Source organism: Vanessa cardui, chromosome 6 (genome assembly GCF_905220365.1).
Source record: "Vanessa cardui chromosome 6, ilVanCard2.1, whole genome shotgun sequence".
In the NCBI taxonomy this organism is placed as follows: domain Eukaryota; kingdom Metazoa; phylum Arthropoda; class Insecta; order Lepidoptera; family Nymphalidae; genus Vanessa; species Vanessa cardui.
Window position 1 is genome coordinate 14,975,118 of NC_061128.1, and position 16,671 is coordinate 14,991,788.

Genomic DNA, 16,671 nt, shown 5'->3' on the forward strand with positions numbered 1-16,671 from the left:
TTATCCAATACAAACATTGGTGTTTCTTGAAGTTATCAAGTACGTTTGTGTGTGCAACGAATAGGACCAAAGCCAATTTATAGGAGATAGTGTTTGTGTTACAATGTCTACAATTCATTGTAATCAATTTTTACATACTGTATCATTTTTCGTGGTGAAGTAAATTTCATGTAATTCTACCATACCAACCTATCCGCATTAAAGAATAGTCATGAATAAATTCCATATTTATATATGATACAATACAATACAATACAATACAATACAGAACAGAAGCAACCGGTGAATTTCCCACTACTGGGCTAAGGCCTCCTGTCCATTGAAGAGAAGGTTTTGGAACATATTTCACAACGCTGTTCCAATGGTGGACTGCATATGTGGCAGAATTTCGATGAAATTAGACGAGATGAATTATGCACACAAATTAAGCACATGAATATTCAGTAGTGCTTCCCTGGGTTTGAACCCGCAATCATCGGTTAAGATGCACGCTGTTTAACCACTGGAACATATCAGCTATATATGATAGTAGAACGATATTTTTCCGGTCAGTTATAGACTGATACAAGATATTGACGTAAAACAGGAATTACTTCCTGAAACTTTATAAGTTTTCAGATTCGCATTAAAGTAATCAAAGTTGACTTAGGCGAATGCCGGAATATGAACCTTACGTGAACGCCTTGTATTTTATTACATAAACGCATATTTCGTAGAAGTTGCAGAAATTTATACGGAATATAAAATTTCGTAATTAAGGAAACAGCTTTGTCATTTATTTTAGGGACCCAAAAATATATGTAAAGTTTTGACTGTTTCATTAAAATGTACATAATATGTTATAATAATTTCAACTAAACATTTTTATTTATTTTTAATGATATTGGTAGGCGGATGAGAACCTGATGGTATGTGGCCACAACCGCCCAGAAACAAAAGCGCTGTAATATTTAAAATTACTTACATCGCCAATGCGACCAACATTAGAAAATAAGATGTTATGTTCCTTGTGCCTGTGTTTACACTTGCTCACTCGCTCTATCTTATATATTAAGAGCGTAAGCTTATTTGTCTCAGTGATTATGGGGCGATTGCTCCACATAAAAATCAGGTACGATCTCATTTTAAATTCTGACCGTTATCTATTCTATTAATATATATAAAGAATTATAGAGTTTCGGGCTGGTTATAGAAAACGTTAAAAGTTCATTTATAAAGGTTTTATCAGTTCAAAATGAAAATAAATGCGTCAAAGGGTATGAAATAGCTACAAAATCTTTTGAATAAACGCGAAGTTTCGCGGGCAACCTATTAATTATTTAGAAATGTCCCAAGAATAACATAAAACGTATAACATAGTATTCCTTTTAGTATCATTACCAATGAAATATAAAAACAAACCTTATCAATGAAAGTTTTTGTAAGAAATAATTTTCATATTATTTGTTAGTAACGTGTCAATGTTTTTAGTAATGTTAGTGGCTCATTGTTAATTAGATTTCATTGTTATAATAGGACAGGTCTGACTCTACATTCAACATTTTCAAGTAATTAACAAAAATAATAAACGTTGAACGCAATTACCTAGAACATTTTAACGATAGTCGTTATTTCAATTAGTGATGTTATTGTATTGAGTATTTTTTAATTATTGTCATCACTGGTGTGTTTGGGGTCATAATAATTTGTTATTTTATATTAGAATATATTATAATAAGACAAGAGTGTACTTATTCCTCAAACGCAAAGCACCTGCAAGCTCCACGGTGTTGCAAATGCCCATGGGCGGTGGTAATCACTTTCCTTGGTAAGCCTCCTGCGTAACATAAAAAGATGAATGATTTTCCAATTGTTCGTTTATATATAACGAGCATTAAACCTGTGACCAAGTATTAATTTATAATAAATATTAACTAACATAAACTGTAAGCTTTTCATTCTTCTGACTAACCCACTATAGGTGCTACTTATTTCATATAAAGTTATTATTTTTTTTTAATTTCGTCAAGCATTATCGAATTTTGGATGTGGTTACTTTGTATACATTTATATCTTGCGAGAAGTCTGCGAAGGAAAACCTGTATGTTTCAAATGAAAGTCTTACACGTACTCGGTATTGGAGCAACGTGCAGTAATAAACTTCAAAACTTCTCCCCAAATTTGAAGAACGCTAGAAGGGGAATATTTTCTTTTCTTACATTTAAAAAAATATATATAGGATTCGTATTAACCATACGATATCTATACATATAACAAAATAAGAGTGTCTGTTTGTAACATTAAAATAGCCCTTTTTTACTGAATGAATATGTATGTATACGAGGTACATATGTATACCAAATATTTTTTACAATTTTCGTCTGTCTGTCTGTTTGTTCCAGCTAATATCTGGAACGGCTGAACCGATTTTGATGGGACTATCACTAGCTGATGACTGATATAATGGAGTAACTTAGGCTACAATATATTTTGTTTTTGTTAAATTCAAATGCGTACAAGGTCGCGGGCACAGCTAGTTTTAAGTAGATTACCTAGAAGTTTTTGTTTTCAAGATAAAACTCCAGCCTTACGACAGTTTTTTTTTTTTTTACATACAGTTAACGTATTGTGATTGATAAGGGTTTTCATAATTCAATCGAGAAAATTATTAAAATATTTCTTATGTTATACAGCTGTGCCTGAAAGCCGGGTATGTTTTAGCGAGAATCCCCTGACACTGAAAAAGTGAGACTTAGCTCATTTGTTGGCTTTTTTCAAATATTTAATTATCTGAGCGCTAATCAAGTCACGTAATTGAATTGTCTTCAAGTAAAAAGTAATTCATGTCTATGGTTGTATTTCAATACACAATTCAAAGAAGAGTTATTTCTTTTTAAACTATAGACATTTTGGGACCCTGTCTTTAATGGTATTTTTTATAACGTAGGTAAGCATATGGGCAAAGGGCAACTTGATGATGTTTACTTACTGTCAATGGGCCAGCAAACATGAGAACAAAAATGTTTATTGTATACTTGGTGTAAAAACAGTACGCAGTATTGTTGCGTTCCGGTTTGAAGGGTGAGTGAGCCAGTGTAACTACAGTCACAAGGGAAATAGCATCTTAGTTCCCAATGTTGGTGGCGTATTGACAATGTAAGGAATAGTTAATATTTCTTACAGCGTCATTGTCTATGGGTGATGGTGACCACTTCATCAGGTGGCCCACATGCACGTCCGCCAACCTATTCCAAAAAAAATCCGCTTTATGTGTAGTTTCATTGGGTCACCCACTTTCAAACTAGAAAAAAAGAAAACAGAGTTTTGCTTCTTGACAATAGAAAATATCATAATGGCTGTGTGGTGCCCAACCAGACGGGCTTGCACAAATCCCTACCAGTTAGTAAACTATTTAACAGTGACGAGTTTTAAAGACAATATTTATGTAATACATATACAGACGGTGATTATAAAAAATACACGCCGTCCATGAGATTGCCCTACGGCATTGTAAACACTAAACGCTGGCACAATTACCATTTGGAATCGCAATGATCAGTCATTAAACAAAGTGACAGCTGGTGTAATCACCACATATTTGGACCAATTTCTTAGAAATAATCTATCGATAATGTTTTATATTTTTTTGATTATTTATTATAATTTGATTTATCTGTGCAGACTTACCACGGGAAGGCCCGAGAATAACAGGCAACGAACAAGAGAACCGACGCGGGGATTCCCTTTTCTTGAACTGCACGTCAGGCCGATCATACCCGGCGACGGTGCTCAGTTGGGACATTGACGGTGAAAAGGTATTTATTCAAGTTGCTTACTAATACGTTAACATATACTGATAGACTAGTTGATTGTAGTTATTACCTTATCAGAAAAACCTTAGATCCTGGGTTTGCATGGATTTAGAACCGTAAATAGTATTGGTTTTTAAACATCACGGATCGCTAATGTAATCTTAGTTATACTTTTTTACTGTTTTGTAATGTGATTAGTAACAGGCTGGACTATAGACTTCGTTTAATAGTCTTTTCATATACATACAAAGGCTCGGGTATTATTATAATCATATGTAATACATCTTTGGTTGCATTGGCAATCTTAATTTATAATCGGTCAAAAGCAGGAAAAGTAAGACAAGGCTGTAATATTTTGTAGATTGGCAATTGGCTTCACTACCAACGTTAGATATTATAATAATTGTGCCTAAAATTACCCTGATTCAGTCACTCTTCAATTCTATTGATATTGCCAGATAGTCTAGGATTTAGTAAATGCGTGTCGGGGTTTACGTACCCAAAAATGCATGCATTAATCCCTGCACTATCATATTTTTTGTATGTATATCATAGTTTTATTTTTATGATATTATTACAATTGTTTATATAACATTTTAGTATTTTAATAAAATTATTATTATTATTTGTACTTACTTTTACTTAATAATAATTCTATTAATCAAAGTTTGGTGGTGGTAGGGCTTTGTGCAAGCCCGCGTAGGTAGTTACCCACTCATCAGAAATTCTACCGCTAAACAACAGTACGCAGTATTGTTGTGTTCCAGTTTGAAGGGTGAGTGAGCCAGTGTAACTACAGGCACAAGGGACATAGCATCTTAGTTCCCTAGGTTGGTGGCGCATTGACGATGTAAGGAATAGTTAATATTACTTACAGCTTCATTGTCTATGGGTGATGGTGACCACTTACCATCACGTGGCTCATATGCTCGTCCGCCAACCCATTCCATAAAAAGTGCTTTATATCAAATCAAAATCAACGAATTTTAACTTAATGATCACCTATGTTCATTACTATTATACTTTATTTTACCAAGAAAATTACATTTATTAATAAGCCTAACTAAACCTTTCTAAGTGGGCTCGAATTATTATACAAAGTTATTTAGAACCATTGACTAGATTAGGAATATTACATTTTACTGTATATTGTAAATGCGCCGATAGCCGTTTGAGACGTACCATAATGTATAATACCACAGACTTACCTTTTTCTGGGTCACAGTGTAATATTATTAGAAATGAATTGAGCTAGAATAACTACCACTTAGAACGGCAATATAATTAGCTAATGATTTAAAGTTGGCTTTTTATGTTACATTATATTATTAACGCACTAAAATACAATGATATCGTATTTTAATCAAGTTTCCAAAATAGCCTTACAACTGGTACAACTGGTACAACTTAGTCATCGTTGCGGTACCATAAAAAGCGATCTTAGTTTAACGGACTTGATACCGGTATCCCGGTACCAGGATCTAGAACTAGGTACACCGGTATCCCCAGTATAAAACAACCAGGATGATTACATTCTGATCAATAGCCAGTGTAACATACTACGCGAGAGAAATGCGTAATGCGTTTTTCTAAAAGGTACCAATTACTCGTTAGATTCTCTTCCGCTAAACAGCAATATAGTGTTGTCATATTACGGTAAGGATAAGTATTTTTATTAAAGTCACAAGGAACATGATATCTTAGTTTGAAAGATAGCGCATTGGAGAAGTAAAGAATGATCTGTATATCTAACAACGCCACTGTCTATGAACAATAGTGATTATTTACCATCTGGTAAGTGGTAGTGCCACGCTGTATACCTTCGGGTTACAGCCGAATGGGCCGGCACGCCCGGGGAAGTACCACTCTCTCACTTAAAATCGGCGTAAAGTGGTAGCTATGCTACCGCGTTTCGCCCGGTAAGTGAGTTCCGGAGGCCCAATCCCCCTCCCCCCCAAAACTGGATGGTTGTGCAGAATATGGTTAAATTACCCCAGGAGGGTACCACCAGCGACAGCGGTGGAGAATCCCTCTCTGGGCATCCATGCTCAGGACATACACCACCTGAGCAGGGGTGCCCAGGCTGCCCTCCAAATTCTGGGGGGGGGCAATTTTGCGCTCGCCACTGTTCGAGGCAAGCGGAGCAGGCATCATAAGGCAACCCCTACCACCCTCGCTGTGGACTTCTGCAACATAAGGAGACTCAACTCTAACCTCAACGCCGTTCACTACCATCTGGAAACGGCGAAGCCGGCCTTGCTCTTTCTAACCGAGACCCAGATATCTTCTCCTGCCGATACGACTTTTCTTTCGTACCCTGGGTACAAATTGGAACATTCCTTTGTGCCACGAGCTGGGGTATGCGTTTACGTCAGAGATGATATCTGTTCTCGACGCCTCGGCAGCCTTGAAGGACAGGACCTATCGATTATCTGGCTGCGTGTAGACTGCGATGACCATCCGCGAATCTATGCGTGCCTTTATAGGTCCCATAGCGGTAATGCCGAAACCGACCGACTGGTTGAGCACGTCCAATTGGCTACAGATTCCGTGCTGCAGCAGATTCCATCCGCAGAGATCATTATTCTGGGCGACTTTAATGCCCATCACGCTGAATGGCTCGGCTCACGCACCACCGATCATGCGGGTAGATCTGTTCTGGACTTCGCTCAAGCATATGATCTGACACAACTTGTCAACTCGCCAACGCGAATACCGGATGTGGAGGATCCTACACCTTCCCTGTTGGACCTTCTGCTGACTTCGCATCCGGATGGCTATCAGGTTACCGTCGATCCCCCTCTGGGCTCGTCGGACCACTGTCTCGTCCGGAGTACAGTGCTGGTTATGCGGTACTCAAGGCCTCGCTTTGTTGGGTGCCGTCGAGTATGGCACTACAAGTCAGCAGATTGGGATGGGATGCGGTCTTTTTTTGCATCTTACCCATGGGGGCAGATTTGTTTCTCGCCGGATGATCCGAACGCTGCTGCTAACTCTGTTGCCGATGTGGTGCTTCAGGGTATGGAACTATTCATTCCTTACTCTGCAGTACCCATCGGTGGCAAGTCCCAGCCTTGGTTTGGTCGCTTCTGCAAAACGGCATCACGCCGAAAGTGGGAACGCTATCAAACCTGGGCTAATGCATCTGCGTCTCGTGATGTAAATACCAGCGCATTCAAAAAGGAATATAACTCTGCTTCTAGGTCCCTCAAAAACGTGATTGCTAGGGCGAAGACGGAGTACATTGGCAGAATTGGCGAAAGACTGGTGCGCCTCCCTTCAGGAACACGTGCGTTCTGGTCTCTCGCTAAGGCTGTCTTAGGGAATTTCTATCAGCCTTCGTTTCCATCTCTGCACAGGGACGGTGAGTCATTGGCCCATACCGCGAAAGAGAAAGCTGATCTTTTAGGCTCTCTCTTCGCGTCGAACTCGACTCTGGATGACCAAGGAAAGTCTCCACCGACAATTCCGCGGTGTGATACCACGATGCCGGAGGTTAAATTCCGGCAAAGTGCAGTTCGCAAAGCACTTCTTTCTTTGGATATTCATAAGTCGAGTGGACCTGATGGCATCCCTCCAATCGTGCTACGGACATGTGCTCCCGAGTTGGCACCGGTCTTAACGCGTCTTTTCCGGCAATCCTACACATTAGGCGTCGTCCCGAACTCATGGAAGACAGCTTTGGTGCACCCGATCCCTAAAAAAGGCAACCGCTCAGATCCGTCCAATTATAGGCCTATAGCCATCACCTCCTTGCTCTCCAAGGTAATGGAGTCCCTTATTAACTGCCAGCTCCTGCGGTACCTAGAGGAGAATCAGCTGATTAGTGACCGCCAGTACGGTTTCCGTCGGGGTCGCTCAGCCGGTGATCTTCTAGTTTACCTTACTCACAGGTGGGCTGAAGCAGTTGAGAGCAAGGGGGAGGCATTAGCAGCCAGCTTGGACATAGCGAAGGCCTTCGATCGTGTATGGCACAAAGCGCTTCTTTCGAAGCTTCCTTCCTATGGGCTTCCCGGGAAATTATGCAATTGGATTACCAGCTTTTTGGCAGATCGGAGCATCAAGGTCGTTGTCGACGGTGCATGCTCTGACTTAAAATTCGTCAATGCTGGTATTCCACAAGGCTGCGTCCTATCACCCACTCTGTTTCTTCTGCATATCAATGATTTGTTGCAAATCGGGAACATTCATTGCTATGCAGACGACAGTACCGTTGACACCTTATACACCGGCCGCGCTAATATTTCTCGGGAAAACGTCGAAGAGAACCGGATCAAACTTGTGTCTGAAATCGAATCTTCGTTAAACGAAGTCTCGAATTGGGGCCGACTAAATCTAGTCCATTTCAACCCCAAAAAGACGCAAGTTTGCGCGTTAACCGCTAAAAAAACACCATTTGTCGTATCTCCACAATTTGAGAACATTCCGATAGCCGCTACAGGTAGTATCGGAATACTTGGCGTTGATATTTCGAGCCTCGTTCAGTTCCGCGGTCAATTGGAAGGCAAAGCCAAATTGGCTTCAAAAAAGCTGGGTGTGCTCAGCAAGGCGAGACAGTATTTCACGTCGGCCCATCGCCTAAAACTTTACAAGGCGCAAATTCGGCCTCACATGGAGTACTGCTCTCACCTCTGGGCGGGTGCTCCTCAGTACCAGCTCCTTCCATTTGACCGCATTCAACGTAGAGCGGCCCGAGTTATCGACGATCAAGCCCTTTCCGATCTCCTTGATCCTTTGGCTTTGCGTAGAGATGTTGGATCACTCTGCATCTTCTACCGAATTTTTCACGGGGAATGTTCCGAGGAATTGTTCGGATTAATCCCGGCTGCTGAATTTCACCTTCGGACATCTCGCCAAAACTCTAAGTTTCACCCGCACCACCTTGATGTCCGAAAATCCACAACAGCGCGATTTCTCAGACATTTTCTGCCTCGCACAACTACTTTGTGGAACCAGCTTTCGCCGGCGGTTTTTCCGAACCGATACGACATGGGAACCTTCAAGAAAAGAGCGTACTCCTTTCTTAAAGGCCGGCAACGCACCTGCAAGCCCCCTGGTGTTGCAGATGTCCATGGGCGGTGGTAGTCACTTTCCATCAGGTGAGCCTCCTGCTCGTTTGCCACCTATGCCATAAAAAAAAAAAAAAAAAAAAGTGATCCTTTGACGTGTACCCTTATATCATAAAATATATAAATATATACCAATCGTTCATTATAATGCATATCAATGCAGACGATGTTACAAAATATATGATCTTATCAAAATAAATATAAAAAACGAATTCTATGAACAATCATGAACACAAATAAATATTTAATTCATATCTGAAAAACATGTATACCGGCTAAAAATATATTAATTAAGACCGCTTTATCAACCGACTTCCAAAAGGAGGAGGTTATCAATTCGTCTGTATTTTTTTTTTTTTTTTTTTTTTTTTTTTTTTTTTATGTTTGTTACCTCATAACTTTTTACTGGGTGGACCGATTTTGATAATTTTTTTTTTGTTTGAAAGGTAGTGCTTCCCGTGGGGTCCCATTTTTTTTATTTTTTTTTCCGATGATGGTATCCATGTGAAAACGACATAAGTCTTAAATTTGCCTTATGTATATGCGCGACAAATAGGTGAATAACTGAAAATCACGTTAACCAATTTTGAAAATTCTTTTTTTATTATAAAATATATACTTCTAGGGCAATTTGGTGAAAGTTTGGTAAGGTTCTGAGCACAGGATCCATGACAAAGTAACGGAACGGAAGGGAACGGAACAATTCTGAGGAGCACGTAAGCGATACTCGGTCGAATCTTTTATTTATAGGTTATTTGGATATTTGAGTCACCTTCCGTAATGTGGTTATGTTTATGTAATTATCATAGTCGAATATTATAATCAACTAGCTACCCACCCCGGCTTCGCACGGGTGCAATACTGATACTAAATTTACTACAGAATTTGTTTATATACGACATCACATAGAAAACTTCTAAAATTATCAGTGTTTCTTTACTATATTGTTCATGTATTATATACACAAACCTTCCCCTTGAATCACACTATCTTTTAAAAAAAACCGCATAAAAATCCGTTGCGTAGATTTAAAGATATAGGGACAGAGAAAGCTACTTTGTTTTATACTATGTAGTGATAGAACTCCTATACGGCTCGCAGTTAGGGTGCGATATGGGGCAGAATTTCTTACTATCTTTAATCAAACTTTGTGTATGTGATGTGATGTCATATGATGTACGAAATATAGTTGGTCTTTTTCAAAGTATTTTTGCTGAGTTCGATTACAGCTCTTTCGAGGGATCCTTGTAGTTTACGCCGTGTGACGTATTAAATCCGCATTTTCGAAAGTCTATTTTTGCTTTATTCGCAAGTTTCCTTTGAAATTGTCCTCGAAGTAGTTTCTGACTCATATAAACGGAATGCTTAATCTATCCATATTAAAAAAAAATTAGTTAGTCAACATCAGCTTCACTTAAAATCAAAAAATAAATAAAATTTTAACAAAAAGAAAAACCGACTTCAAACAAAACACTATTTTAAAACAAATGAATATGCACGAAAAAGTAATAAAAATAATTGCGTATTCAACATATTTTTTAGAGTCTTCCTAAGTTAAATGAAATGAAAAATATTAGACTACTTAAAAGTCGATTAACGATTATATCATGTAGTTATAATTATTGTTATATTTGGAGTCGGTGTCAGCCAATAAAACCCTAAAGTATATCTATCAAAAAAACAATACGAGAATACTTTAACAAATATGTTTTTTACAAATTACCTTTTACACAATAATATACTGGATCAATCAAGGGGCTCGTATCGCTTCTTTCTTTTGATTGTTGGGGCAAGGGCACCGTGGCTGACACCGGCTCCAAATATACCAATAACTATAACTACATGATATAATCGTTAATCGACTTTTAAGTAGTCTAATATTTTTCATTTCATTTAACTTAGGAAGACTCTAAAAAATATGTTGAATACGCAATTATTTTTATTACTTTTTCGTGCATATTCATTTGTTTTAAAATAGTGTTTTGTTTGAAGTCGGTTTTTCTTTTTGTTAAAATTTTATTTATTAATATTTGTATAGCTCACATTGATAAACCATTTTTTGTACTGTATATTAAATCATATTTTCAACCGACTTCCAAAAGGAGGAGGTTATCAATTCGTCTGTATTTTTTTTTTTTTTTTTTTTTTTTTTTTTTTTTTTTTTTTTTTATGTTTGTTACCTCATAACTTTTTACTGGGTGGACCGATTTTGATAATTTTTTTTTTGTTTGAAAGGTAGTGCTTCCCGTGGGGTCCCATTTTTTTTATTTTTTTTTCCGATGATGGTATCCATGTGAAAACGACATAAGTCTTAAATTTGCATTATGTATATGCGCGACAAATAGGTGAATAACTGAAAATTACGTTAACCAATTTTGATAATTCTTTTTTTATTATAAAATATATACTTCAAGGGTAATTTGGTGAAAGTTTGGTAAGGTTCTGAGCACAGGATCCATGACAAAGTAACGGAACGGAAGGGAACGGAACAATTCTGAGGAGCACGTTAGCGATACTCGGTCGAATCTTTTATTTATAGGTTATTTGGATATTTGAGTCACCTTCCGTACTGTGGTTATGTTTATGTAATTATCATAGTCGAATATTATAATCAACTAGCTACCCACCCCGGCTTCGCACGGGTGCAATACTGATACTAAATATACTACAGAATTTGTTTATTTACGACATCACATCGCAAACTTCTAAAATTATCAGTGTTTCTTTACTATATTGTTCATGTATTATATACACAAACCTTCCCCTTGAATCACACTATCTTTTAAAAAAAACCGCATCAAAATCCGTTGCGTAGATTTAAAGATATAGGGACAGAGAAAGCGACTTTGTTTTATACTATGTAGTGATGGAATTCCTATACGGCTCGCAGTTAGGGTGCGATATGGGGCAGAATTTCTTACTATCTTTAATCAAATTTTGTGTATGTGATGTGATGTCATATGATGTACGAAATATAGTTGGTCTTTTTCAAAGTTTTTTTGCTGAGTTCGATTACAGCTCTTTCGAGGGATCCTTGTAGTTTACGCCGCGTGACGTATTAAATCCGCATTTTCGAAAGTCTATTTTTGCTTTATTCGCAAGTTTCCTTTGAAATTGTCCTCGAAGTAGTTTCTGACTCATATAAACGGAACGCTTAATCTATCCATATTAAAAAAAAATAGTTAGTCAACATCAGCTTCACTTAAAATCAAAAAATAAATAAAATTTTAACAAAAAGAAAAACCGACTTCAAACAAAACACTATTTTAAAACAAATGAATATGCACGAAAAAGTAATAAAAATAATTGCGTATTCAACATATTTTTTAGAGTCTTCCTAAGTTAAATGAAATGAAAAATATTAGACTACTTAAAAGTCGATTAACGATTATATCATGTAGTTATAATTATTGTTATATTTGGAGTCGGTGTCAGCCAATAAAACCCTACAGTATATCTATCAAAAAACAATACGAGAATACTTTAACAAATATGTTTTTTACAAATTACCTTTTACACAATAATATACTGGATCAATCAAGGGGCTTGTATCGCTTTTTTCTTTTGATTGTTGGGGCAAGGGCACCGTGGCTGACACCGGCTCCAAATGTAACAATAACTATAACTACATGATATAATCGTTAATCGACTTTTAAGTAGTCTAATATTTTTCATTTCATTTAACTTAGGAAGACTCTAAAAAATATGTTGAATACGCATTTATTTTTATTACTTTTTCGTGCATATTCATTTGTTTTAAAATAGTGTTTTGTTTGAAGTCGGTTTTTCTTTTTGTTAAAATTTTATATACGTGCTCTCAATTTATTTATCGTTTGTTCAAAATAGTCAATAGACAATAGCGCCGTACAAAAATGAAACATACCTTATATCGCCAATGCGCCCCCAACCTTAGAAACTAAGATGTCTCTTGTATAACTGACTTACCCTTCAAACCGGAACACAACAATACTGGGTACGTGTTCGGCGGTAGAATATCTGATGAGTGGGATCAATATAGATTAAATAAGAGTTTGAACGAATGTAAACTATACTGGAGTGTTCGAAGAACTGATCAGATATGAAAAAAATGTTTAATCTATTTTGAAAGGGTCTCACCAAGGGTTTGGGTATCGTCATGTAAAGCTGCATATATAAATCTTCCGTACTTGTAAATGTTCTAACTGATAAATTCTTTTGTTATGTAAAATATTTTACGTCCGGATAAACGAGTTTTAAGTAAAATACAAGTGAGGGATGTACAGCTTATAGTTTATGAAAACAAAATCAAAATAAACTTTATTCAAGCGGGCTTTTGCGAGCACTTTTGAATCGTCATTTAACAATTAAGTGAAGCTACCACCGGTTCGGATATTAGTACATTAGTACGATAGTATATATTAGTGCATATCATTAATAATAGTACAACATAGCTATCAAAGATATATGTACATTCCAAAACAAAAAAATAAGTGTAATAAGAAATGTCCGTGCCATTAAACTACTTGCCTTCTGGATTAAATAAACTGATAAGCTCATGAACAATTCATTTTATTGACATGAACTTATATTACCATGTAAACTGTCTTAACAAAACGACAGCCCTTTTAAAATACTATAAATGCTGACTATACAATTTTATGGAAATAAAGCTAATTAAGATTAAACTGAATATTTTAGACAAGAAATAAATATATTAAAATTACAAACAATTCCACCACGCTGTTCCAATGCGGGTTGGTGGAATGCACATGTGGCAGAATAGACACATGCAAGTTTCCTCATGATGTTTTCCTACACCGCCGATCACGAGATGAATTATAAACACAAATTAAACACATAATATATGCATATAGAGTTGCTTGCCTGGGATTGAACCCGAAATCATCGGTGAAGATGCACGCGTTCTAACCACTGGGCATTCATGGCTCAATTCAAATAATATTTTGTATCACATTCGTATTTCTAATATTAATCGGCAATTAAAATGTCCCAATGACGTCATTATTGATTTTGTATACCAAATTTTAGTAGAACACGAAAATTCAATCTTTCAACACACATAAAAGCTAGATACGTAGTACATACGTAAAATTCATTATTTTGATTAATGAATGAGTAAAGGTCAAATTCAAACATGCTTTTCCATCAAACCTTTTTGATATATTGATATTTTGTCCTACTAATATTATAATGGTTTTATTTCATTATCAGATAAACTACTAATTCAATTGATATCGATGTTCTATTTCTTATAACTTGAACTTCAAGGACACACGAAGATAGAGAAAAACTGAAATAGAGAAAAAAAGAAGAAATGAGAAAAACTCTAATTAATTAATCAAAAATCAAAATTAAATAAATTTTTCAAGTAAGTTACAAGCACTTTTGAATCGTCATTTTACAATCAAGTGAAGCTATCACCGGTTCGGAAAGTAGATTCTACCGAGAAGAACCGGCAAGAAACTCAACAGATTACTGAGCTGAGACAAGATTTTTGTATTTTTTAAATGTTGAAAAAGATCTGAAAAAAGTATATTTCCTCAAAAAAAAAAATAGTGAAATTAATTAATATTGAAAATATAAGTCACCGTTTTTATTTCCACATTTAATAGAAATGGAAAAAATATTAATTTCGTTTGATAATTAATACGAAGTAACCGATTCTATCTACATAAGTGACTGAATTCGTATTGTGAATAAACTGTGATATGTTTATATCTAACTGACATTTGTGTTGTTGTTGATTAATAAAAATAGAAATTGAGAGTTTGCAATTTGCAATTTTCAATTAGTAGTTTCGTAGAAAACATTCTGGTTTTATAAAATAATATACCAGAGTTAGTAACTGGGTGTAAATAGTGCGAAAATAGAAAACTCTTTTTCCTAACACGTGTTGGCGGACGACCAAATTGACGTCAGTGGCGCCGTTAGAAATTTAAACCATTGCTTACATCGCCCCACCAAACTAGGAAATAAAGAAATTATCTCCCTTGAGCCTGTAGTTACACAAGCTCACTCACCGTTCAACAGAATAAAACTAATAATTGCTATTTGGTGGTAGAATATAGAAATGGTACCATCATCCTCCTACCCTTAATCCAATTCTATTTGGGGTCGGTCCAGTCACAGCATATCTTATTCCATACTTCTTATCTGACGTTATCTTATAATTAACATTCTATCGAGCCATATCGTCTTTCACACAATCCGGCTTGGATTTCTTTTTTTTCTTTCCTTTTCCTCTTCTTCCTCTATGTTCATCCACCTCAAAACCTTGAAGACACCAAGTAATTAATTACCACTCGACAAACAGCCTATTGTACCGCACGTGTGCAATACTGAATATACTACTGAATTTGTTTATTTACGAAATCACATTAGAAACTTCTAAAAGTGTCAATGTTCATTTACTGCATTTTCCATGTATTACACAAAAAATTTCCTCTATAATCACTCTATCTATTAAAAAAAACCACATCATATTCCGTTGCGTAAGGTCTAAGCATACATAAGGACAGAAAGGTATTTGCATTTATTTATTTTATATTTACATAAGGATTTTGTTTTATACTATAAAATGATAATGATAATGAAGTCGAGCTGAGATGAGGCATATAGATTTTTATTCGTGTAAAGTTGGGTGGGCTAGTAATATGTGGGATATTATGTTGATAGAATGGATTAAAAGTATATTATACTTATATGACATTCTTTCATAAGTGAAAAGAAAAAAATGGTCTCAGAAGGATATCTCAACAAATAGCTTAGGAAATTATGAGGTAACGACTCGAAAAACGGGCTGCGGCGAGGATAATTTAGATTTTTTTCTTGGGTTTAACTTTTAAAAAGTTTTGAATACTTTTCTGATTAACAATCTGATAATGGCTATAATCTTTCCGAAGTTCTATTGTTCGCGGAGCCTGTACGACCTTTCGGCTCTTATTAAACTTTGGAGTTTGATAAATTCTTTTGTTATGTAAATGGGTAAAATATTTTACGTTTGGATAAACGAGTATTATACATAATACAAGTTACATTTTAAGCAGAAGTCTTTACTTATTATATTTATTATTATTCATAAATTTGTAATGTTTTTTTATGGAATAGATCGGACGAGCATATGGGCCACCTGATGGTAAGTGGTTACCATCACCCATAGACAATGACGCTGTAAGAAATATTAACCATTCCTTACATCGTCAATGTGCCACCAACCTTGGGAACTAAGATGTAATGTCCCTTGTGTCTGTAGTTACACTGGCTCACTCACCCTTCAAACTGGAACACAAAAATGCTGTTGTTTAGCGGTAGAATATCAAATTTGTAATTGAATACTCAATATTACGTTCTTCTAACTTAGCTCTACCAAAATTTAGATGGATGCCTTTTAGATAAAAAATGAATTGTATAAAAAAATAATACAAATTAAAGATAAAATAAACATAAGACACGAGAAACCTGTCAGTCATGCAGAGCTACAGCTGACTAAGACGTAACGCCTCATGTGCCTTTACTTTCACTGGTTCAATCACCCTTCAAACTGGAACACAATACTATGTATTTCGGTGTATTCTCATAATAATGAAACGAGCTTGCACAAAGCCTTAATACAAAGCAAATTTAAAGTCATGAATTATTATTTGTTCACAGACAATGATAATATCTTCGTACCAATTCCGACCCTAGCGCTCTTTTTAAAAGATAATATTATAAAAGTGCACAATTCTATTGCCGCGCTATTATTAATAATTGTAATTTAAAGATCAACAGATTTGCGTATATTTTGAGGTACAGAAATAAAAAAGCTGAGA

The 16,671-nt window shown here is 36.0% G+C and overlaps 1 protein-coding gene across 1 annotated transcript in view; it reads left to right on the top strand.

Annotated features, from left to right (window-relative positions):
• Nucleotides 1–16,671, top strand: part of LOC124530704 — a 56,576-nt gene that overhangs the window by 25,677 nt on the left and 14,228 nt on the right. The window contains exon 4 of the mRNA XM_047104960.1: nt 3,661–3,794. Coding sequence (XP_046960916.1) covers nt 3,661–3,794 — 134 coding nt within the window. The remainder of the gene's footprint in view (nt 1–3,660; nt 3,795–16,671) is intronic.